Here is a 24,837-nt window from a genome sequence, read left to right as displayed (position 1 = left end):
CACTGGGGGTTCAGCAGAGCGTAGCTGACGGACTCAGAGCGGAGAGAGGGGCAAGGAGGAGCAGTACATGAAAACAGACACTTTTTTAGAACTTTAGCTATTGTGAACGTACAAAAGTAGGTAAATAGATTAAATATACGAACCCCAAAAAGGGCATAATATGGGCTCTTTAACATATTACATAACTCATTTTATATGAAAGATAACATTTTAGAAAATTACAATAATCATTACATTACATTACTTTCTAACCCTGAAGGAGAACAATGATGTTTGTATGTTGACAGCCTTCCATTATTACATTTGTGTTGATTTGACATATAGATTTAAAAACTTCATAATTTTAAAATAAGTAAAGGAGCTGTTTGAGTGTAAAAGCTTTTCTTTCTCTTTACTCTGGACCTTTATGCAAACATTTACTTGGTTTTTCTTGACTGTTTTATTGCCTTCTGACATTTGAGGCAGACTGTAAAAGCTTTTTCATGTTCTTGAACATTCTTGAGCCATACCACAGATATGTAACTCGTCTTGTGAGCTGCTGTTACATGGTGTAGTTGTGTTCATGTTGAGCCTGAACAACGAAAGACAGGCAAACATAAAATGTAGAGAAATGGAGGGATGAAAACAATCATGAAAAGAGAGCGACAACGTGACAGTGAAATGTTAAAAGAGATATGAAGCAGTGAATTAGGGTAGAAGAGTAAAACAAAAAGAAGCTTAACAAAGACTGAGATAATGGAAGAAGACAGTAGTTTGTAACAACTGGAGTGTTGCATCAAAAGAACAAGGAAATTCACTTTTCCTCCTTGGCTCTATTTAGAGCGCTCAGTCTGTTCTCCTCATGCAGACACATACACCTTACTCACCACATGTCTCAGCAGCATGCAGACCCTTAGACAACCTCTCTCTGTAAGAGAGCCAACTATCTCTCTTTTAGCTGAACAGAGGATTGGGGACAGAGGAAGAAGAAGAGGTGCAGGGAGATAAAAGAGACGGAAGAAGAGGCCACAAATTTAATGGGAGTCTCCAGGTTCAAGCCCCCCTCTTGGCAGGAATCTGCCCTGCTCAAGTGTCCTTGAATACCTCAATGGCATATCCCTACAAGCTCCAAAGATGTAGTTATGTTGGAGGGTACTCTGACCTCTGACCTAACACCTACCAGCGGAGGAGAGTTTTCACAACAGAGATCATTTCGAGTGCCGACCAATTAATAAATATGTTGCATGTTTAAAAAGTAAAAACAGGAATGATAAATGTTCAGGCAGTTGCATGAAGGATTTCTTTTCTTGGTGAAGCAAACCTGCCTACTGTCAACACGAGTTAAATAAGGGACAAAAATAACACTTGTGCTCACTAAATCATACTTTATGCATCAAATAAACCATCAGTAATAATGTATGCATAAATTAGCTTCAGATATGCTGCTAGGTTGGATTTTGTTGACTTTCAACTGTGCCAGGATAGTTACTTGTGATAGGCCGGTTTGCTGTTTCATCAGGGTAGGGGGGGCTACTTTAGCTTTGCTGCTTGGTGCTGCTTCATGACAATCCATTCATTAGTCAATCAATGAAATCACTTTGATAACTAAGTTAGATGAATCTTTCCCATGTTGTGGCAGTTTTATTAAAATAAAACAATATTTGGCTCATTACAATAGCTTTAACAGCACTAGGATTTTACTGCAAATCTATCTTCTCATCTCATCTTGAAAATAAATATTTGCAGAAATGTTGAGCTACTCCTAAGGAAGAAAAATGTGAAGAATGTTAAAAACAATACAAAAAAAACTAGGTGTTGAAAAGACAGAGAACATCAATGTGATGATATGATGAAACAAAACAATGAATGCATATGACAAAAGAGATAAGAGCAACTTAAAACTATTCTTACACATTTAACTGTAAACTATTTACAAAAAAATGTATTTGCAACAACCATTTGACACCAGAATGCCCATGAGTACTTGTGTGTTACACATCAGCTGTTTTTTTGTTTATAGTGTACTATACCTTTAAGAGCTGCTGGCCATAGCCCATCCCAAAGAGGATGGACCCATTAAGCTGATGAACAGAGATAGAGAGAAAGAGAGAGAGAGAGGGGGGTTATAGAGGATAACAACAGTTAAAGAAGTAAAGAAAGGATTGCCATTTGGAAAAAGGGCTCTGCAGATTAGGGAACAGCAGAGGAAGAGAAACCCCACTTACAGGCTTACAGTAGTGAGGTAAAGAGACTCTGAGAAATACAGAGAGAACAGGAAGCAGCTATCTCTCCATCTCTTACATGGTGTTGTAGGCGTCTTATGTGGTCTGTCAGTCAATCAGGACGACAGGCGGACACACTCACTGGCCGGGTCTGACTCCTGCACGCGCTCACGCTGATGACTTTGCTGTGTGTGTGTCTACAGATGGCAAACCTTGTGACATCGTTGTGCTGTGTAGTTCTGGCCGCGGTGGTGGTAGCCTACGCTCAGAGACGCAGTCAGCTTGGTGAGTATGCATTTTAATCTTCTTCTTTTATTGGACTGTATTTCTTCTCTGCTTAGGCCTCGGGTGCTTCTAGCCCTTATGTTGTCTGCCCAACTCCACTGTGTTCTTCATCACGCTCAGAAAGTCAACACCAGTTCACTCTTCTTTCACTGAACACTGCTGCTCTGTACTCTAACAACTTGTTGTGTCAGTTTTATTTTAACCATGCTGAAGTAGTCTATGTGGTGCTACCATTTCTCTTTGTTCATACCTATCCTAACATTGTTCTACCTCAGGTTTTTAATTAGCCTATATCATTATTGAAATGAGATAACTTCACCTCTTCTATGCACAAGTTACCCCATTCTGCTGTAGCTCAATGTTAACTGCTTTTATTTCCATCAATGTAACTGCGTTTACAAGTTTGTTTTTTTATATATTTGACATTCTTATTGGGACCACTTGTGGAGTAAGACTATAGGGATACATTAACTGTGTATTTAGAGAACTTGAGCTACACTAGCTGGTTGTTCACAGGACATCACAGGTGCTGCAGATAAATTAGCCTTTGTTGAAGCCCAGTTGGAGCCACAATAGCCGACGAAAATGGCTCTTCATACCTCACTGCATGTGGCTAATATTGAGGCCAGATTACCAAGGATACCTCCGTAACAAATAAGGGTCCAACAAAGAAGCCAGTCAAGTTGTGATCATGAGCATGTTTCAATTGATTTGTGAGGTTTCTAGGGAGAACAGAGATACTGAAAAGAACTTCATGATGCAGTGACTTTTCTTTCCAGAGTTCACACAAGATGCATGACCGTAAATTAGACCAAGTGTGTACATGGTGTGTGTGTGTGTGTGTGTGTGTGTGTGTGTGTGTGTGTGTGTGTGTGTGTGTTCAAGAGAGAAGTCAATTTGTCACTTGACTTTTAGTGGAGAGTCGCCTTGGCTTATTAGCCAACGAGGTCTGGCTGTTTAAGTCAGCTGACCAAAGAAAGAGTCTAAGGGAGTCAATAAGTCCCCAGTGACGCACATCACTTTGTCACGAGGGTCACACAGACACACGCACACACACACACAGACACACGCACACACACACACAGACACACGCACACACACACACACAGACACACGCACACACACACACAGACACACGCACACACACACACACAGACACACGCACACACACACACACAGACACACGCACACACACACACACACACACACACACACACACACACACACACATACACACACACACACACACACACACACACACACACACACACAAAGCAACAGAGCATAGAACCTCTTCGGAGATGGGCCTGTTGTCTTTGTGGATAAAGTGAAAGCAGCAGAGAAGGTAAGTGAAAAAGGGAGATGTAGAGAAAACAAGAAGTGGTTACATAGTGAAGGGATGGAAGGCAAACGGAAACAGATGGATTGAGAATTAAATGGAGGAGGAACAATGAGTGACTTTTGATGGGAAACTTAGAAGAAAATGAGAGTTGTGCCACAAACAAATGGGTATGTGTTGATGATAAAAACCCTTTTGTCCCCTTAAAAATGTGTCCTAAAAAGTCATTTACTTTCATTCATTTGGATTCAGGTGCAGAGATTTGATGTCCATTGTTTTATTTCCATCTTTTCAAACCCTTCAACAACTTTCCTTAACTGCATTTTTGGTTTACTTGGTTTCAATGTTAGTCTATTGTACTGATCAATCCTTATCTATTTTTATACAAGAAAGACAGTTTGGAAGGGGAGCAGGCAAAATAGAGGATAGGGAGAGGTGAAAGAGGAACACCTGAGGGAATTACAAATATGGAAAAAGAATGAAATGAATTACATGAGTAGAGGAAGATAACTGTCAGTTCTGTCTTATCGCTGCAGTGTGGCTGTCACTTGTCATAGTATTCATGCTGCTTAGATTCAGAATGCAGCATGCATGCAAGCATACATGAAACATAATGCACACACTTTTGTACATTTAAAAATAATTAATGTCACAGAGATATATGTCAAGACATGCACTGCATAACAACATTAAAGCAGAGGTATTACCAGCCTGTACAGTCTCATCCAAAATCTCTTCTGCCTGCAAGCACACACACACACACACATATATGTATATATATATATATATATATATATATATATACAGTGTTTCCCCTACCATTATATTAGGGGGGCTGCCCGCCTCCCCTGAAGGTCAAGTAAAAAAAAAAGATTTAAAGATTTTAAAGATTTATTTTTGGGCTTTTTGTGCCTTTATTGTAGGGATAGGATAGTGGATAGAGTCGGAAATCAGGGAAAGAAGTAATTTAAGGATACCTTTCAGATAGAAAAGGACAGCTGTCATTAAAAGTACAGCACATGAACACCAAGATTCCTTCAAGTGTTTGTGTCGTCCTGTCGCCGTGTCGGCATGTCGGCTTGTCCCCACCCCCCCAACGCTGTAAACCTAGGGGAAACACTGATATATATACAAACCCTTACTCACAGAGGAACACACATGCCTGATTGTGTCTGTCTCAGAAAGTGCCTCGTTTCTCTGACAAACTGCTTGCGAGTTTGATTGACAGAATTCCCTGGACTATGCCCCACTCGGAAGAATACATGCAACACACGCACCCTCAACCATGCACGTATACGCACACACTCACACACACATACAGACACACACACACACTGTAGGAAATCCATTTGAGATTTCATAATTAATGACAGAAGTGCATATGCAACACAAGACAGTGGTAGAAGACATCCAAAGACAAAGTCAGACAAATAGATACAAGCTCCACACATACAGAAGTCAACAGACTGAGACAAAGACATGACAGAATGAAAGACAGGGAATGGATCAGGGCGGAGCGAGTTGTTTGAAGAGATATTGGAGCAAAAGAAAGTAAATAAACAATGTGTTAAAAGAGTATTTACTGAAACAAACTTCTGCTTTTTTCATGTAAGAGAGAACTGACATCCAAAATAAACAAGTAAATGTATTTACTGCATGAATATAATAGCTTTAGTTGTCTGAAAAACAATAAGCATACATAATATACCTATGTTTGAGTATTTACACCATCATTTGTTTTTTTTAGAAACAACCCCCCCCCTCCAAAAGCAGAGCTCCTTTTTGATTTAATACTGACAACATTAATTGGATATGCCATTCAGCTTTTGTAAGGTGATTCATGTTGATCAAAAAACAGTCAAACTGAAGTCCAAGCAACAGAAAGAATAGCACCCTAATGACACATTGCAACAACAGAGGAAAATGAAAATAATTGAAAGCTATCAACCCGCAGAGAGAAAAGGAATGAGCCCCTGGGGTTATGCCAATTACACTACCTTGAATGGGAATTTGACTTTTGATTCCGAGTGAGAAACAGATGATGCGATGGTTAGAGGGACCAGAACATTTTGTATGTGGGTGGAAAAGACTCAAGACAGATCGGGGGAAAGATATTGAGAGAATACAGAATGGATGAGAGTTTAAGCATGGGGACACAGAGTCAGATGTTTTTTTTATGGTTTATACCCTTATACTTATAATCCCTTTTATGTCATGAAACTTTACTATAGTCTCAATCACAATTTTAATGAAATTTCAGAAACATTTTCAGATTTTGAACTTGTGTATTTCCAAGATGTCTTTAAACTAGATGCTGGACGCTGACCTTCAGACCTGCTGTGCCCCTAGCCTTGAATTTCTGTACCTGACCTCATGAGGAGGAAAGAATACCATTCAAGTATCAATAAGATCATTTCTATTCATTAGCATCAGATTGAGGGCATTTGGGCCAGCAGAACAAGTACATGTTTAATATGCATCCCCATGAGGCAGGAGGTGTCTCGAGGTGAAAAGGTGAGCGATCACTATTTACAAGTTGTCCGGCCTTAAGTAAACAGAATAATCACATTATTTGACCAGAGGACCAAATCTACCTCACAATATCATATGTTCTTATCTGATTTTCAGCATCATGTTAGCTGCTTTTCAACAGTTTGATGATAGAAAGTGGTATTTGATATATCATTAACATATACATGTGGCTATGAGTACTGTAGTTCAAATACTAATCCAGCAGGACTCAATTTAAGCGCTCATCATGAGGTACTGTCCTTTTTTTTTTTTTTAAAGGTTATTTTGGGGCTTTTTTCATGTCTTTATTGTAGAGATAGGACAGTGGATAGAGTCAGAAATCAGGGAATGGCATGTCGGAAAGGAGCCACGGGACAGTTTGAACCCGAGCCACCTGCTTGGTGGACTAGCCTCCATAAATGTCACACTAACCACTATGCTACCAGTGCCCCCTACTCATTCCAATTTTAAGAAGTATTAAAATAATTAAACACATAATGAGAAACATAATATTATGCAATCAAGATTATTATCTTTGAGAGCAGATTTTTGTGACAACAATAGCAAAGCTATGTATGCTAGCACCCTCACCTCTGTCTCCACCTTGTAGTGTGGGAGAGTGTGTGTGAGAAAGAGAGAAAGAGTGTTAATAAGGTGATGTCATACTGTTCAGAGGGCATGTTATTTATGGGAGTCCATATCCTGATTGTGAAACAAATGTCCACTCAAAAACATGCCCTTCATCTCTTTCTCTCTCACCCTCTCTGTTTATATCTGTCTCTCCTCCCTCCTTTGTCGTTCACTCACGTCTGTGTCCTCCTCCACTTCACCGTCTGCGACATCCATGCTTGTCATCCTCTTATTTTTCTTTGGCATATGAAATCATTCTATTTTTTCACTCACCTCTATTTATTTCATTAGTAATTACCTCCTCTCTCTAAATCTCTCCTCTTGCATCTTTCAATCCATCTCTTAAGTGGTCAACAGCAGATTTATTGCCCATGACATCATTTGCCGCTGACGCTACGCTATGTGCCACTGTCACTTCACTTGTGTTTCATCTGTGCTGTTTGCCGAGCTTCTTTACCTCACACTGATTCCATCTCATGACACGGATCAGGGGAGCTGGAGGGAAGCAGACGGAGATCAGGAAACTAAACTGAAAGAAACAGGAGCAAATGACAGACAGCAAGAGAGTAGGAGGTTAACTAACACTAATTCCATGGTATTACAGCTGTCAAAGCTGCATTTATTTCTTGAGCATTCAACACGTGCTGCTATGACTTTCTTACATGCCTCAGCATGGCTTTGCTACACTGCAGTCTGTATCCACACCCTTGTAAATGGATTATGTTTAATACTCACACTACTATATACGTGTGATCCCCTCTAGGTGAAAGCAAGGTGTTACTCAATTGCTGTCCATGTAAAGTTTTTCATTTAGGTGGATGTATAGTAATGATAGTATCTTCCATAGTTTTATCTTAATTTTGTATTTCCTGTTCTATTATTTATTTTGATGGACTCACTATTTATTATGTGTTAGAGTAATTTAAGTTTTTTACCCAAATTTGACTTTTGTGATTTTCATAATATTTAAAGAAATGGAACAAAACAGAAGGAACCTAAGAAAAAAAGATTTTAGGCTACAAATTCAGTAGGAAAATCTATTCACTAAGACCAAGTCAGTAGGTTTAAATTATTTTACTATGAGCGATATTTGACTGTACAATTCCCCCTGAAAGATTTCCCATGCTGGCTGAACTAAAACTTCCTATGATGAAATAACTTGAAATACCAACTCCTGTTTGTAATTTATGTACCTCTGCATTTTAAGAAGTATACCACATCAAATCAAGACAACTCTCTGCTCTGCATAAACGTAAACAGCTTAAAATAAGTTAAACGAAATACAAGAAAGCTTGATATACATGTATAGGGTCTCTGTGTGTATGTCTTTTATGTGTAGGCCATGCGTCTGCTGGCAGAAAACCTTGATCACACTCATTACCCTGAGTAGCACTCAGTGTAATCAACAGTCTCTGTTTGGCACGCTGTTTTTATTGAATTCAAGATGGATCTCAACAAGATGATTGATTGACTGGATTGGCAGATGAATTACAGTCAGACTGACTGGATGACTGGCAGGGAGGCCACTTAAGCAATACTAATCCCATTCAGCCGGGGCTTTGAATTGCAGGGAAAACAGAAAAAAAACATGTCTCTCTTGTCAAAGGAAAATAAAAGAAAAAAAGAAATAAGATACACAAACGTGTGAGCATAATAACAATGTCTTTATAGATCCCATCTAAGGTTTAAAAAAAGCTTTTCTTTCACATTCTGATTTCTGATTTTGTTTGAATGCTTTTTTATAATCTGATTACTGGGGTTTATTTTGCCTTGTAATAATACCTGATTTTTTAGTGGCATATTGTTATCTCTACAGGTTAATGCCATGCCAAACTACTCCGTCTTAACCCTACCCCAAGCAAATTCATTCATTATCAGACTGCTTAGATAGTTGGTTAATTTGACAGCTGACAAACGATTTAGTCAACTGATTGACTAAACCGGGTGAGCTGCGAGCTGCAGGTTGACGACTGAGTGCCTGTCTGATTGCAGAAGAACTGCAGAAGATACAGCAGCTGATAGGAAGGTTGATTGACAGCAAGATGGAGTTTACGTTGTTCCCGTTTGATTGGCTGACTAGATAACACTATTGCATGGTTCACTTTGAAGACTGGTTTGACTTTGCTAAGATATTGGTTCCAGCTTTCAGCATCTGTTGCTCATAATCTGAAAATATAACCCAAAAACTATATCAAGAGTGTTTTCATCCTCAACTTTAACACGGCATTAATGTCAATTCTGAGGTAAATTGATCAAATATTAGCTTTTTTTATCATACAGATTAAAAATATTTGTCCTAACTTTGGTAAAACTGACCACACACACACACACACACACACACGCATGAAAATGTGTCAATCAGGCTGTATTCTCTCTTCTAAAAGTTTGTCATATTAAATGAATTGGAGTGACATGAAAAAGACAAAAGGGAATCCATTGTTGTTTAGTAGAGAATAGTCTATAATTGGTCCAGTATAGACGCAGGGTTCCCGACTGTCTGATAACATCTGTCTGGTAATGGACCATTTCCAACCAATCACAGTCCTTTATGCTAAGATATGGAATCTCAGAATCTCACTGTCTGAGTGTTTGCATGGAGAGCATGTATATGTATATGTGTGTATGTCCTGTTCAGCTCCTTTAAATCATTAATTTTTTAAAAGGAATTCCCAGTAAAAGCTTTGATCAAGGTTCCCTCTCGCTCTCTCCCTCTCTCTCTCGCTCTCTGATGGCTTCTGTCCAAAAGTCTGAAGCAGTTAAAACACCATGCATTCACATTAAAACTTTAGCGTACTTGATGCCAAATCCTCTCATTGAAGAAGAGTGGAGGGTATAATGTTAACACATTTTAATCCTAAAGTTTTACACAAATTCAAAAGTTGATATCCATAAGATACCATTTTCTAACTATCTGCATTCAGTACCTTCCCTGGTTTATTGCAGATATTGTGTCTGTGGTGCTGAAGAGATGGGTTTCTTTAGGCGACTTTGTCAAAATGGATAAAATTTGTTGATTTTATAAAATTAGGCTCAAAATTTGTGTTCAGTCATTTGCTCCCTGTTTTTTGTTTGAGGGTGGTTTTAGAAAAGACAGGCCTGTATTTATTATCTTATCGACTAATTACCTAATTTATCAACTTACTAATTACCCATGCTGCAGTGCCAAAACAAAATGAAGGCTATGCTATGTTTAAAATCAAGAAAAAGGAACATGATACGGAAGAGGTACCAAAGAAGACATGAGAGCTGCAGCAAACCTCTTCCTGCTTAATCTCTCCACTCCTCTCCTTCTTCATCATCTCTCTGTCCTACACCCCCACCTCTCGTAGAATCACTCTCCTTTAAAACATTTAACAAACAAAAGCAACTTGATTGATCTTTGGCATTCAACACATGAGAGTGGAAGGCGCAGAGTGCCTTTTTCAATCCTTTTCTTCATCTTTCAAACACACTTTTAAGATGAAAGTGGAGGTAAGACGAGGAGGACACGCGGGTGAAACTCTTCTTGAGCAGCATTGTGCTGCATCAACCAGCATATACGCTCTCTCCAGAGCTTGTGGAATCCAATGAAAGGACCAAATGATGTGAGCATACTGCTTTGGCGGGTGTGTGTGTGTGTCTCTGTTGCTAATGTGAGTCATTAATGGAAGTGTATTCTAATGAGGCTTACAACAGGTCACAGCCAGCCTGTGGGTAATGACAAATAAATAGTGAACAGAGTGCCACAATGGCTTTGAGGTCATGCAGCATTTAGCATATTCAGATGAAACAATAGATTTAGCTTCTGAGAGTTTGATTTTGAGTCATGGATGTACACACACATACACAACAGTACAAGTACAAACATACATCAAGTGTTTTCTATATACAATAACATTATAAATTTGAAGTTTAAACATAATTCCTAAGGCTGGTTTACACACACACTATTACACACACTCTCAGTTTGTGTAGGTTCACTCATTTTAATCCCATCAGGAATTTACCAACCTGGTTTATTATTGCATGTGTTTGTCTGTGTAATTATGGGTCAGTCTGTGCCTCCTGACACACACAGGTGTTTCTTATCTTCTGCATCTTCTGCTGTAAGTGACAGTGTTGAAACACAGTGTGTGTGTGTGTGTGTGTGTGTGTGTGTGTGTGTGTGTGTGTGTGTGTGTGTGTGTGTGTGTGTCGATGGCTCTGTTTTTAGTTCAGCGACCTTTTCCATGTGGTTGTCATAATGCCCTGATTAACTTTCCACTGCCCTGTTGTGCAGCTAATGAGTGTAGGTGTGCTTGTTTGTAGCTGGAGCATTAAAGAGGCAAAGGGGAAACAGTAAAATACAGGGACATATTTGTGAAGAACCAAGTTATTAACCCTGCCTTCTTACATAAGATGATTGGCTCTAAGGCTGTCACTGTATTTCCAGTTACTACACCATGCAAAAAGAACCCTCAGTCCTTTACTTCATACTGAAAAACTTCATGTGTGGAAGGCCTCCTAATAAACAAATGATACATTTTTGGATGTTAATTTATACTAAATATTTTGTGTTTCTCTTGTTGCTGTGACGTTAATTATAAATCATCATAAATACAACATGATGGGCTCATTCTTTTTGAAGGTTTCACCACATAAAGTCTACAAAATATTTGGTATAAATGTTCTTTTTCCTCTTTAAATAAAATAACCAACACTCCTAAGACAGGTTGTAAAAGCAGAGCCGATGCTGGAAACAAAAGAGCTGCCTGCACTTTCAAAGAATTCAACCAAACAAATCAATTAATTTCAGTCATTAAAAAGAAATCCCATTTGTAAATTAATGGAAAGTCCCCTCAACTGAATTAAGTGACCATTTACAGGATGGATTTCCTGTTTCAAGATCCATTTTGTTAATTCCAACCTATTAAATCTCATGTTGTGTTTACTTGTGCCATTAAAATCACTGAGCCTCTACTGGTTCTCCCAATCCTTCCTGATAGACTGTTCAATAAGTGAATGTTGCCAGGAACTTCATGTCATTCCAGACAGTATGAGCAGAGGTTTTGGCTAATGTTGAATTGCAATAAAACTTTGTTCCAGGACATTGGAACTGAATCCCTAAAGGCTTAAAAGGGGTCTTGGCCCCCTCAATGGTGCAACACGTCTAAATATACACATTTAATTTGATCTATTGTGAACATAAAGACCTCAGTGCATCGCACTGTGGGAAGAGAGTAGAGGAGTGGCAGGAGGAAAAGATTACCATTTATCACTTTGAACTTCAGTTTAATTCAATTCAGCTGAACTTTATCGTCATTCCTCTCAACTTATGTCACTCCACTTTATTCAAGTGCACAGAGAGAAGAAAAGAATCTGGGTGCAAGAATGCAAGTGAGAGTGGAACAAAAAAAAGGATGATAGATGCAGGGACAAAAAAAAAGAAAAAGGAGACACAAAAAGACTGCTTAAAATAAACAATATAGTAAGTGATGCATAGGATTACATTTTAACAGTGAAAAGCCATCCTGCTTATATCTGTAGGATCTACGGCTCTGGTGAATAAATAGAATGTAATGTTGCATTCATTATCAACAATATTCAAAAAGATGTTAAAGTCTAAAATAAATTGGGCTTTCAATACAAAACACTTCACTGTGTTCTTTTCCCAAGACTTATTTCTGTTTGTTTGTTTGCCTTTATTTAAATAGGACACACACACAGGATGCACATCCAGGGCAAACAGAACATTCATTAACATAGATCCTTTCCAGTCCTATCTGTGAGTAGGGTGTGTGAGTTTTTTAATAATTAACAAAGATACATTTTTGTGCCTCATGCGGACATATACACTGTGTCTTTCTGATTGTTTATGATGCTGTTGGAATAATACAGTAAAGTATAACTTCAATCCACCATCAACATATTTCCTGTGTGTGTTCACAATGAAAGGAGAGATGTTAAATGAACCAGCTGGAGTTCTATCTATTTAAGAATAAAGAGTGAAATCTGACGTGTAAATTGGAACAAGCAGACTGAAGGCGCACCTGGCTCGTACAGAGAATGAGAGCTGACACTCATACGTATACCTGTGTATACTCAAGAGACTTGATCCGATCTCTTTGCACTCTGTGCCTTGCTTTAGCACCAAGATCGTGCGCCGCTTAAAGAGCAAAATGTCCAAAATCACTTTGTTGCCTTGGGGTGCTTGTTGTGCCCCCTAGGCGGGCTGTCCAGGAATATTTTTGGCCAGTGGCCACCCAAAAATATATTCTGCCAAAACGATCAGCATTTAAGATCAAGGTGATTGATTTGCAGCCCTCACTTATATATTGCAGGTCTTTGCTGGTGACCAGAGAGAGATAGTAAAGATAGAAATGTATGATTAGAAGTCCTTTTGAATGCATTTGTTTTGTGCAGCTGCTTGTTGCTGATGTGATTCAGCTCTCTCTTGGTGTTGTTGCATCTTGATAGCACAAGAGGCTCACCTGTGTTGATAGTGGATTCTCAAGTGAAACTTTTTAAAACAGGGCTTTGTTGTGTTACACAGAGCCCCTGAAAAATACGATCACTTCTTCACTGCCAAAGATAGTAATGACATATTGAATTATTGTTACATTTTTATATTGTTTGCCTGTCTTACAAGAGGACAAACACAACAAAATAATGTCATACTAAATGACTTATAAGCTGCTTCTACATCTTTAGAAACCCTCTGGGGGAGGGTAACACAAACTGTTAATATTACAGTATGTTGTTCAGGTTGATCTAACAGTTATTTTATTAATAATATCGGAATTGTAGTAATAAGTATATAGTGAAGAGGATGTGATGCATTTTGAAGACTCATTGAGATGCATTTTGATTTTAGCGCTGTTGCATCACAGTGAGGAGGTTCCTGGTTCGAGTCCCTGTCGGACACGGCCTCTCTGTGTGGAGTCTGCATGTGTGGGTTCTCTCCGGGTACTCCGTCTTCCTCCCACAGTCCAAAGACATGCTCGTTAGGTTAACTGGTGACTCTAAATTGTACGTAGGTGTGAATGTGAGTGTGGCTGGTTGTCTGTCTCTATATGTCAGCTCTGTGATTGGCTGGCGTAACCCTGAGCCCCCAGAGACCCCGAACTGGGAAAAGGCAGCAAAGAAAATGGATGGATGGATGCTCTTAAAATGCAGAGTTAGAGTCATGGGTAGCCAAGACAAGCAGTGACATTCATTACAAGATAATTATTTGTTAAATTCAAAATTGATGTCCATCGTTTTGCATTTTGTAAATAAAGACTTCTAGGTGAGCTGAGTGTCTCGTCACACCCGTATAAAGGACACATGGGGAGCACTGTTGGCCTAGCGGTTATGTCCCATGTGAAGAGGCTGGAGTCCTCGTTGCAGGCCCTTTGCTCAAAAGTCTTCCCATCGCTCTCCTCCCAACATCTCCTGCTTCTCTTCAGCTGTTGTATCCAATAGAGGCAAAAAGGCCCAAAAAAAGTAAATAAAAGGACACGTGTTTAGACTTTAAGTACGGCTGCAAAACGCTAACTGGTAAACTCTCAAATATGAGTTTCCGTTGATTAAAACAATAGTTAAAAACAACAAAATGTATTTGAAATATTACCTAAAGTTGATGCTATCTTTGAATACTTTGGGTGTTTCTTTTGTGTCTGGATTTTTCCAGTGCAGTCTGATATAATAACTCTTGTGCTGTCACTTCGTGCTTGTTTCTGTGTCACTTTCTATGTCTTTTGAAAACTTTTTGAAAAGATGTCTTTTAGGTTCGTTCTACAGCTTTAAGGCAATACCTGAGCAGAAAAGAAAGAAAGCATTGACTGAACTGGAAAAAAAAATAGAACACTAACGTTTTTCAAAGAAAGAAAGTTTGCCCTTGTACAGGAGCATCTCCAAAAGAGACTAAAGCAGAAGAAGTGTGCATAGATGTGTGCTTCTTCAAGAGTTTGTGTGAATGTAAGTGTGTTTTGTATTTATTCTCCATGACATTGTGCAAGGACATTCATATCGCTCTCTGTTGCAGTGTGATTCCCTGAGCAGAAAGGGATATATGAGGAAAACCATTAGCTCCCCAAAGCGTCATACTGTATTGTCTGGGGACAATAGCCTGGCTGCACTCCTTTCAAATTCTAATTCCCAAAGCTTTCTTGTCCATCATGCTGACAAAACACTGACTATTGCGGAGAGATACTGAAAGTTCACAGAGGTTTAAAGAATTGTAGCAGAGGCAATAAACTTCTCACAAAACATGTTCTCACATATCCCCACGTTTACTTAAACACATGCTCGGTTTGTTTTCTAGAAATAATTACCAAACAAGCCTGTGCTTTGGGTATGACCTATTGTGCAGCTAATGAGTCATTCAATAGGCAGCATTTGCATTGCAGAACAGCTTTATTGATGGATAACCTTTAACCAGCCTTTGTTCTTGTTCTTGAATTAGTAGTCTTCAGCTATGAATCAGAAACATTTCACCTTCAATGCACTTGGAATCTTTGGTTAATTTATTTCAGTGTTTATGCTTTAAGAGAACCTCTCAATCATACCGATGGACTTAAGGAAAAGAGTGGCACTTATATGATCTGTTATTGTCACATGTTTAATGTTTTTCATGCACTAAGCTTTAAACACTTCTTTTGTTCCACAATGAAAGAAACATAAAAAATGACAGCTCAACTAAAAGCCTATTCAGAGGAAGTTGTTTACTACTTCAAACGCATAATGACATTTTGAACATGAAAGTGGCCGCTGAGTTTTCAGTAAGTGTTTTTGCCTGCAGTTTTTTTAATAGTGGCAGCATGGCCTAATGTTTTGGGAGATTATTCCATTATTAATAGATAACAGGCTGGCTCTGAACAATAAAACCATGTGCCCTTAAGGAAGACTCAGAAGCCCAGCCTGCTCTGTCATTGTCAGACATGCAGCTGAGGTTCTGCCTTGGGATACATGCATTGCATAATACACCAGGGCTAAGAGCCTTTTACACAATATAATGTCCTGTCATATTCTAAGTGACCAGCTGTGGGACTATAACCAACTATGTCATGCCTGCAACTGGGTAAAGCTTTAGTCATCATCAATTAGTTACTGACCGAAAAATGATGATAAGAAATAAAAGAAAAATGTTCAGTCCCTATTTTCCTCCATCTGGAGCAGTGTTTGAGATTTTCCCTTTTGCATACTTAAAGGCAGAGTTCGTAATTTTCTCCAGATACATTTTTTAAGATTTTAGTTGAAATTGTCTTTAGGTCCTGACAGAAATTAATAATTCATGTGCTCTGAAAAAGGAATTAAGAAAATCCATCATCTGTAGCAATTCTAAGCATTTAAAAACATCGACCAATATCTGCTACGAGGTACCAATCTGATGAACCAATCAGACGCCTCCCTGTCTCCCTGCTCGCTCTCTACTCCTTGCGTGTACTAGCCCACACTCAAATCACACCACCGATGAAGTTTGTCGTTGGCTGTTGTGAGAAGTAAAACAGATGATTTTTTTTACATGTATACGATAAAGTTTAATGTTTACTTACTGGTGAATGAGACGATGTAGTTTCTACACAATGCAAGCAATGAGCTGAGGACCGCTTCTGGAGCAATGGCGCTCGTGCATGTAAGTGAGGGGCGTGGCTTTTGAGGGAGCAAAGAGGGGAGGGAGGGAGGGGGGGGGGGGTGGTTGTAGATGGAGCACTGAGGGAATGCTACTTTCAAAATCATGCTAGTTTTCCAAAATGACCAACCCTGCCTTTCATGCTGAAGTAAATTTAAGATAGAACTGAGGTGATTTTGTTAATTCGTGAAAACTTCATGCCCATCCATTTTTTGCTTGGACTGGATTTAACCTGAAGTGTTTGGTTCATTTTTAACAGAACATGGGGATGTTAAGTTTTGTTTTCAGCTAGTTAGGTCCATTCATATTAAGAAAATGAAAGCTTGTCACAAAAGCTCAGATGATGCAGGAGGACACCCTACAGGAAGCATAGGTGGCTGGTTTGACTACTGCCTTGTGAACCTTTTGTTGCATGTACTCCCCTCTACCCTATTTTCTGTCTCTCTTTAGCTGTCCAACTAAAGGCACAAAAAACGGTCTAAAACATGAAACCTGACGATATTCAGAATCAAAATGACATAACACCATTAGACAACAGAGACAAAATAAAAGAGAAAATATACAGAACCATCATGTTACACTTTAATGCAACATTACATTTTAAAGGGACATGATCCTATGCTGCTTTGGTTTATTTATTTGTTAGGATAACAAAGTCTATCGGTCAAATGGATAACACACCATATTTATCACACACACGCACACACACACACACACAGACACACACACACACACACACACACACACACACACACACACACACACACACACACACACACACAAACACACACACACACACACACACACACACACACACACAGACACACACACACACACACACACACACACACACACACATAAGAAAAAACCCTCTGTCAAAACCCATGGTTCATGCTCAGTGATGAATTGAGGCAGGGCTCTTTCATCACTCATAGGTGGTTTTCTAATCTTGTACAAGTGTGTGTTTGTGTCTCTGTATGAGAATCAGCAGGCAAGGACACGATTTAACTCGGCAGCTGTTTTACTCCTGTTTTTGTCTGCTCAGTACATGTTTTTAGGGCTTAATTGAGTGAGCAGAAGTTAGCAGAGCCTTGATATACATTAAGCAGAATACATTTTCCTTCCTCAATTAAGAAAATTAAAATTAAATTTGGAAAATAAAACCTCCCCCTAACCCCTCACACCTTGTACCACATGCTCCCACATGCTCTATCAGTGTCAGTCAACAGGAGCTACAATTTATGGTGAAGCCTATATCCTAAGCCTATGTGTGGGGGATTTATTTTTCTTATCACTGCCGGCCAGCATTGCTAAAATCCAATGGGTCTCCCTGTAATACATTCTCACAACAACAAACACAAAAACATACACAATAACCAACAGTAAACCCAACATGTTCATTAAGGTAAAGAAGGCATGTAGTATGTTATTGATGCAGAAAAAACACATGCAGTTGACCCTAGAGAAACGTGCGTGTTCATCAGTGTATGAGTGAAATAAGGTGTTTGTGCATTTGCATGGGTGGTTGTAGCGCTATAGCTAATGATGATTGTTCAAATGAATACATGTTGCAAAACGTATTACCCGCAGCCAAAGGTGAGATCTCCATGTGCTTCTTGTAGTGTATTAAACAGAAGCACACAGAATCTCACATTTGAAATCTTTACTTTGCATCAAACATGTGTTTGCATGAATGAGTTTGAATGCGTGTGTAAGAGTGGATGATACAAATAGTCTCTAGCAGTAAATGTTTAGTTGCAACCTGGACACACTGAGGGCAGAGTACAGAATTATTAGTGCCTCCAGCTTATCTCTTTCACATTGATTTTCTCGTTTTGTGAGTCTGCCCACTGTCTGATGCTGCTTGTCTGACTTGGATTTGTCAGGTCACCTGTTTGTTTTCTCAATATTTACACTGCCCGACCATAATACCAACATTATTTATCTGTTTTTGAGCTTATTTTTTTGTTGTTGCATTTTTTTTTCAGTTTATTTCCTTGCACAGTTTGGGATAACTTTATTTTCCATGCTAACAGAAACCAGATCCATCTTTTCCTATCAGGGATGAAAAGCTGAAACAAGTTACCTTTCTATTAGAGCTGTTTGGTAGTCTACCCAGTATTTTAAAGTTAAGTTACATTTTTGAATAAAAAGTGAAAGCTTAATTGCTATTTTTCCTTATTTTCTGTTATTATTTTTTTAGTGAGGTGCTCGGTTTTATTTTTTCTGATATATACAAATATGACTTTTAGCTTGTGGAAAGCTTTTACATTTCATTCAGGCCACTTTGATTGTCAATTGGTATCTTTTTGTGGCATTTGTTCCCACATTTGGTGACAATTTCAGACTTTTCATGTACAAATTCAGCCATGAAATGCTTCTGCCCTCTTCCACATATTGACATGCAGGACATCTTCTTTCACCCTTTCCAACATTCTTCATGCTTTTCTTTCCCTCTCATACATTAAATTCACTTCTTTGAGAAGGTCATGAGGTCTTCATGAAAAAGGCCCCAGGTTTAATCCCTGACTTTTATACACTCTCACACCCTCCTGAAATTTAATAATAGAACAGATACAATAGCAGCTATGGCAGTGGATCACAGCTTTCATATGGAAAAATTGACATTTAGAGGCTGCAGCTCTGACGTGTAATTTCTTGACTTTGAGCGGCATTATCTTTGTGGGACTCCTCTGACTCATCAAGTCCTCTAAGCTAACTGCCTCACTCAACTGAAATGGACATAATAGAAACAGGACACATGCAGTTTACACAACAGGTAAGAGCTTTTGTCTCTTCAGAGTGTGGCCCACTTTGAGGCAATTAGTGCACAAACAGCAGCAGCTCATACATTCATTTGTTTCTACAAACATAGTCAGTCAGATTCTAAACAGAAGAACAATAAGCTCTCTTTGACCACTGGGGTTTTAATCATCAAACCTGCTACCACAATTGCATCACACGCTAACACCTGCCACACCTGTCTCTTTTCATTCACAGCTTTAACGTCTTATTTGTCAAAAGCAAACCATGATCAATGTTTTGTGGTTGGTTCTGTCAACTCAAAAAGCTACATTTTGAACGTTGTATTTTAAATGCCCATTGTTAAACAAGAATTTGGCAGCTTTAACATCACAGTGCACACAATTTAATTCTACAGTGTAAAAAAGGTATTGATTTTAAAAAGTGTTGAAAAATGAAACACATATAAAAATGCTTTAATCTTTAGTGTTCTAATGTTGCTAATTACTTAATTATTTTCCATGCCACCTTGTGACCCTTCACTTTGAGGTTGTTTTGTATTTTACACTTCTGTATTTCTTATGGTAGAAACCTTATTACTCTCATTTCAACTTGAATCGATAGCATTCCCACCGTTAGTGGAAAGGTAAAGCATGCTCAGGAGAATGGAAAAATCCTTCAACAAGCACAGGAGACATGAATGCTCCTGTCTTCAGCTACAGGATAGAAACATGTGTGCTCATGCAGTCAATATTACGATGCAGTGTGCAAACCCTTTGCAGCAGGTGAATGGGCATGCCTTGCTTTTGTGAGAGAGAAAAATAGTGTCTTGTGAGAGTATTCCTAAAGGCCACCTGTCATGATCAGAAGTATGACAGTTTTATTTATCCATAACTACCAATACATGGAAACGGATCAGCCAAAATCACTTCTTGTATCATCTTTAGACCATAGTCACAGATTGTCACTAATTGGTTTGCATGTGTGGATTAATTTATAGTAACCAGATACCCATGCTGATAGTGTTTGCAGTTTAAAATCCATGTGCACAAGATTAAGCTTTAAACTGGTAAATGAACGGTAAACTGCAGAGCTTAGCACCAGGGTCACAACAACAACACATACTGTAGCTTCCTATTGGAATGGCGTGATGCTCATGTTCTCATTTTTTGGGGACATCTCAACTTGTGTTAGTAAGGTAAGAGGTGAGTATATATTTTTTTTTTTTCTGTGTGAAGTAATTTGACCTCAGGCGAGGCTGCTAGTTTGTGAGTCAGAGGGACGACTGCAGGGTAAAGTACAGAGCAGAAGTGACCAAAACCGCACAGGCACTAAGGCTTTGCTTAGAGCTTTCAGACTGGATTGTGAAAGTGAATTTAAAATGTTTCAAGGCAACAGTGAAATTGACATAATAACAGTAAACATCATTCCCATACTTAGTCTCAGTTACCCAAACACAGTGCAGCAGATATGTTAATCATGGATTAACAGTCACAACTGTACAGATGGAGGACAAAGTAAACTTGTGCACTTTATGTCTGACTTGTGTTTTCAATGAGAAGGTAGAAAGGTATTAAAAGTGTGTATGTGTATCAGAGTGTGCGTGTGTGTGTGTGTGTGAGAGAGGGAGAAAGTAGAAAGGGGAGGTCTGTTTTGAATGAGCAGAGAGTTTGGAGCAGACAGAGAGGTCGAGCTACTGGAATGTCAACAAGACGAGGTGAAGGCTCTGTCTACACATGTGGGCAACATTGTTTCTGCACGCACACATGCAAACACGCACACACACACACACACACAAACATGCACACACAGATACAGCTATGCACATTTAGTTACAGTACATGAGCTCACACGTAATAGAGAAACAATCATATACAGTATGTCTTATGCACACATGGACAAAGCTGCATACATGTACATACTGCCAAACAAACATGCACATGACACGCTGATCTTCATGTACTTACCTCACTACATGTAAGAAACACACATACACACACACACACTCATGGAGATGCAACCATCCTGTTTGCAGAGACTCTGTTTTGAATCTGCGATGAGCCATGAAAATGTAGAGCAAACATACCTGGATGTCATTATAGCTAGAAGTCAGAGAGACTTATTGCTGGTGCTGAGGGGCCACTGACTTACCCTTTGTTAGTATGTCAGTCTGTGTACATGTGTTTTTTATTTGTTCAAGTTACTGCACACAAAGTAAGTGTCTTTCAATGTATTAAAGAATGATCCAGTGATCCTATATGCTTCAAAACATGAAGATGAAGATATGGTCAGTTTTTAAAGGAAGCAAAGTCTGGTCAGGCTTTAAAATGAAGTGATCAAATGAGCAATACCAGAAAATCCAGATTGAGTTCTAAAATGCAACTTGCTGTTTATTAACTTGAATATAATTATCACATTATTAAATTGCAGTTTTGTCAAATGTAGACATTTGCTCCTTTGGTTTAAGAAGCAGTAATTGGTTAAGCATTGTACACAATAAGGATTTGAATTTAAGTTCTACTGTATGCATTTTGTAACTTAACTAATAAAGTATCTATATAACTAAACTAATATTACTTAGAGCAAATTAGCAGTGGACAAAGCACAACATATTTCTCTTTGTTGATCTTCCCCTGTGTGTAAATAATGTTTTCTGATGTTTAAATTAAAAAAAACTACATGTGGTCTGCACACTGTATGTCAGTTCAGCTGATGGCCACGTGTTTGCAGGGCTGACAGGCAGTGGAATAACTTTATAGAATAGGATGCACAGTTCATTGCATTTCCTTTTTACTAGCTTCCTCTCCTTGGCAACTTATCCTTTACTTTTCTTTTGACTCTGTTTCCTTCTCTTTCTGTCTCACTCAAAAAGCCCTCACTTTATAATCTCATTTTTAACATGTGTTTTGACATTCTTTCTGAGCGCCAACAAAGCCTCTTAATTTCCCCCATTCGGATGTCCTGTTGTTACAGCTTTGACATTTTTGTGGTTTCAATCTGTGGCAAAAGACTGACCTTTGATTCTCTCTCTCTCTCTCTCTCTCTCTCTCTCTTTCTCTCTCTCGCTCTCTATGTGTGTGTCTGTGTGTATGTGTATGTGTGTCTTGTGTTAGCGTGCGCATGTGTGTGTTTGTAAGGTTTGTGTATTGTAGAGAGATACAAATGAAGGTTAATTTGGAAAAGAGATCTTTTAACAAGTGTGACACATTGATTAAAATGAAGATGATGGTGGTGGTGCTAATGTGTCCCTGCTCTTTCAACTCTTACATATCACAGCCAAAACAATAAAAACAAAACAGCAGCACAGACCTTTGGTGGCTGTGACACATTTTCAGTACCGGACCACCTGCCTTAGAGAGAGAGAGAGAGAGAGAGAGAGAATGAAAGTAACACAAATAGAAAGAAGAAACAACAGACTTCTGCTACATTAAGGAATAAGTTTATTGATTCTGGCTGTGTCTGAACTGGCTAGTTCTTTCCGCTTGTTATTGACCATCTGTTCTCCACTGTTTCACCAAAGCTGCTGGCTATGTTCTGTACGGTTTATTTTTAGGGCATCAGGAAGATATTTTAATTAACTCTCATATATCCTGATAAAGAAAATGAAATGTAAATGTTTCACATCCCCATTTCCCTTGTCGAGTAAGGAGATTGTGATCAATGATCCAAACCCACTTGGGGACAAGGTAAAAGCAGACAAAATGCCTTTTACCGAAAACATCTGCAGGTGTATATATGCATTACTGTTGGTGTATTTCTGTGTGTAGTCATGTGTGCTCTTATGGACAACTTTGCACATTTCTACATTAGCATATTTGTGTGCTGTCATACTTCCAGACAGAAAACAACGTTTCCTTTTTACAGATATGCAAACACAGTATGAACACAAAGTCATGCACACATGGACACGCTGCATATACAGTATTTAAAGACACACAGCTACAACAGTTTACAGTGACATGTCTGTCCATGCTTTGTATGTGGGCTGTACAGTATGTCTACTTCTAAGTGTTGCTTTCTCTTGTGCTAGTGAGATTCTTGAGAAAGCACACACTATTACTCATCCACACATGCATGTTTAACAAAAACATATTTCTATAACAATCAAACTGTATTGTGTTTTCCATAAGTGATCCAATAAGACAAATAAATCTCTGAATCTCATCTGATATTTTGATTGCTGTAGTAATAGTCATTATTCCTGATCATTATAACTGCTGCATTACTTAACCTACATTCCTTTGGGCCCATAATAAGAGTTGAAGGAGTACTCTTTACTCTGTGTCAAGTCGCTCTTTGAAGTGAGCTTGATGGCTGCCGGAAAAGAGGGTGGATTTACAGGCAGAATTACTCGCTGCTAATTTTTAATATGGCAACTGTTGAGTTCAGTATCATTAGTCTTCCTCTGACAAATGACAAACATGAAACTGTAAGTAAACTTTAGTATCAAGGACAAAGCAACAACCCTGCGGGCCCTGCTTCAGTTCAGATAAATCTGTTTGCGTGCACCGCTGGGCTTCTCTAAAGTTGTTTGTCTAACACCTTTTTTTTTTCTGTCCTTCATAGCAGCTGATGCTCGGAAGAGGGTGTAGTAATCTGTGCCGTCTCAGCTGCTTGGATTGCAGATCCAACAGTGTGTTTTGCAGCCACCGAACCTGACAGCAGCTTTTTTCCCCATCATACCTTGCTTGTTGTGTGTGTCTGAGTGCACTTATATTGAATCAAGAGAAAAGGAAAGCAGGTGGAAATGCACACGTCTAAGCAATGTATAGTGTGTGTATATGTGTGTGTGTGCGCATGTGATTCTCTGCACATTGGTGTACATGGACTGCGTGTAATGTCTGTGTGTGGCTGTTACATTTCCACAGTCACACATGATTGATTGCAGCTTCAGAGCTACTCATGTGCAGGTCCCTTGCTACCTAGCAGTACTTGGAAAACAGTCATATAGCCGACACTGGGAGCACACCGCCATGGCAAAATGATTCTTGAATTTCTCTGAACCTCTGCAGCGACAGGGAAATAGCCTCCAGTCCCACTTGGAATGGTGGTCCTTTGATCGCTGACTCAAATAACAATGAAAATAATGCTGGAAGCTCCACTGTTGTGTGGTCGAGTTGTGCCTGCGCTCCATTTAGCTGCCACAGCAACAGCTTGGCAGGCCAGGCTGGTTGCTGCTCCAAGTGTGGGGTGATTGATGGCTCGTGGCAGCTTCTGCTCATTGGAGTTCAGCAGCAGGGCAGAAATCACATGCAAAGATGTGCTAAAAAACACACATTGGTTATTTTCTTACGTGTGCTTCTCTTCATTTTACCAATTTCAATACTAATTTAGAATGATTTTTTAAGTTATATTTCGGCCCTTTTTGCCATGATTGGATAGGACAGCTTATAAGAGACAGAAAATGTTGGAAGGAGAGAGTACGGAATGACATTCAGCAAAGGTCAGATTTGAACCCTTGGCCGCTGTGATGAGAACTTTAACACGACATAACTGCTTTAGGCTATACTGCACCCCTACATTAGTATTCTGTTAATCCTAGATTACCATTTATACCT

General features: G+C 39.0%; 1 protein-coding gene across 3 annotated transcripts in view; it reads left to right on the top strand.

Annotated features, from left to right (window-relative positions):
• The window catches only part of cntfr (ciliary neurotrophic factor receptor), a 222,296-nt gene that overhangs the window by 84,704 nt on the left and 112,755 nt on the right, over positions 1–24,837 (top strand). Inside the window, exon 3 of one of the 3 annotated variants that reach the window (XM_061062199.1) lies at positions 2,405–2,486. The exons of 1 other annotated variant lie outside the window; for it this stretch is intronic. In XM_061062199.1, coding sequence (XP_060918182.1) covers positions 2,405–2,486 — 82 coding nt within the window. Of the gene's footprint in view, positions 1–2,404; positions 2,487–7,351; positions 7,533–24,837 lie in introns of those variants that run through there. One more of the 3 variants, XM_061062198.1, reaches the window with a different exon arrangement.

This window comes from Labrus mixtus, chromosome 17, assembly GCF_963584025.1.
Source record: "Labrus mixtus chromosome 17, fLabMix1.1, whole genome shotgun sequence".
NCBI lineage: Eukaryota > Metazoa > Chordata > Actinopteri > Labriformes > Labridae > Labrus > Labrus mixtus.
The sequence above is the reverse complement of the archived record's forward strand: the minus strand, read 5'-3'. Positions and strand labels throughout refer to the sequence as shown.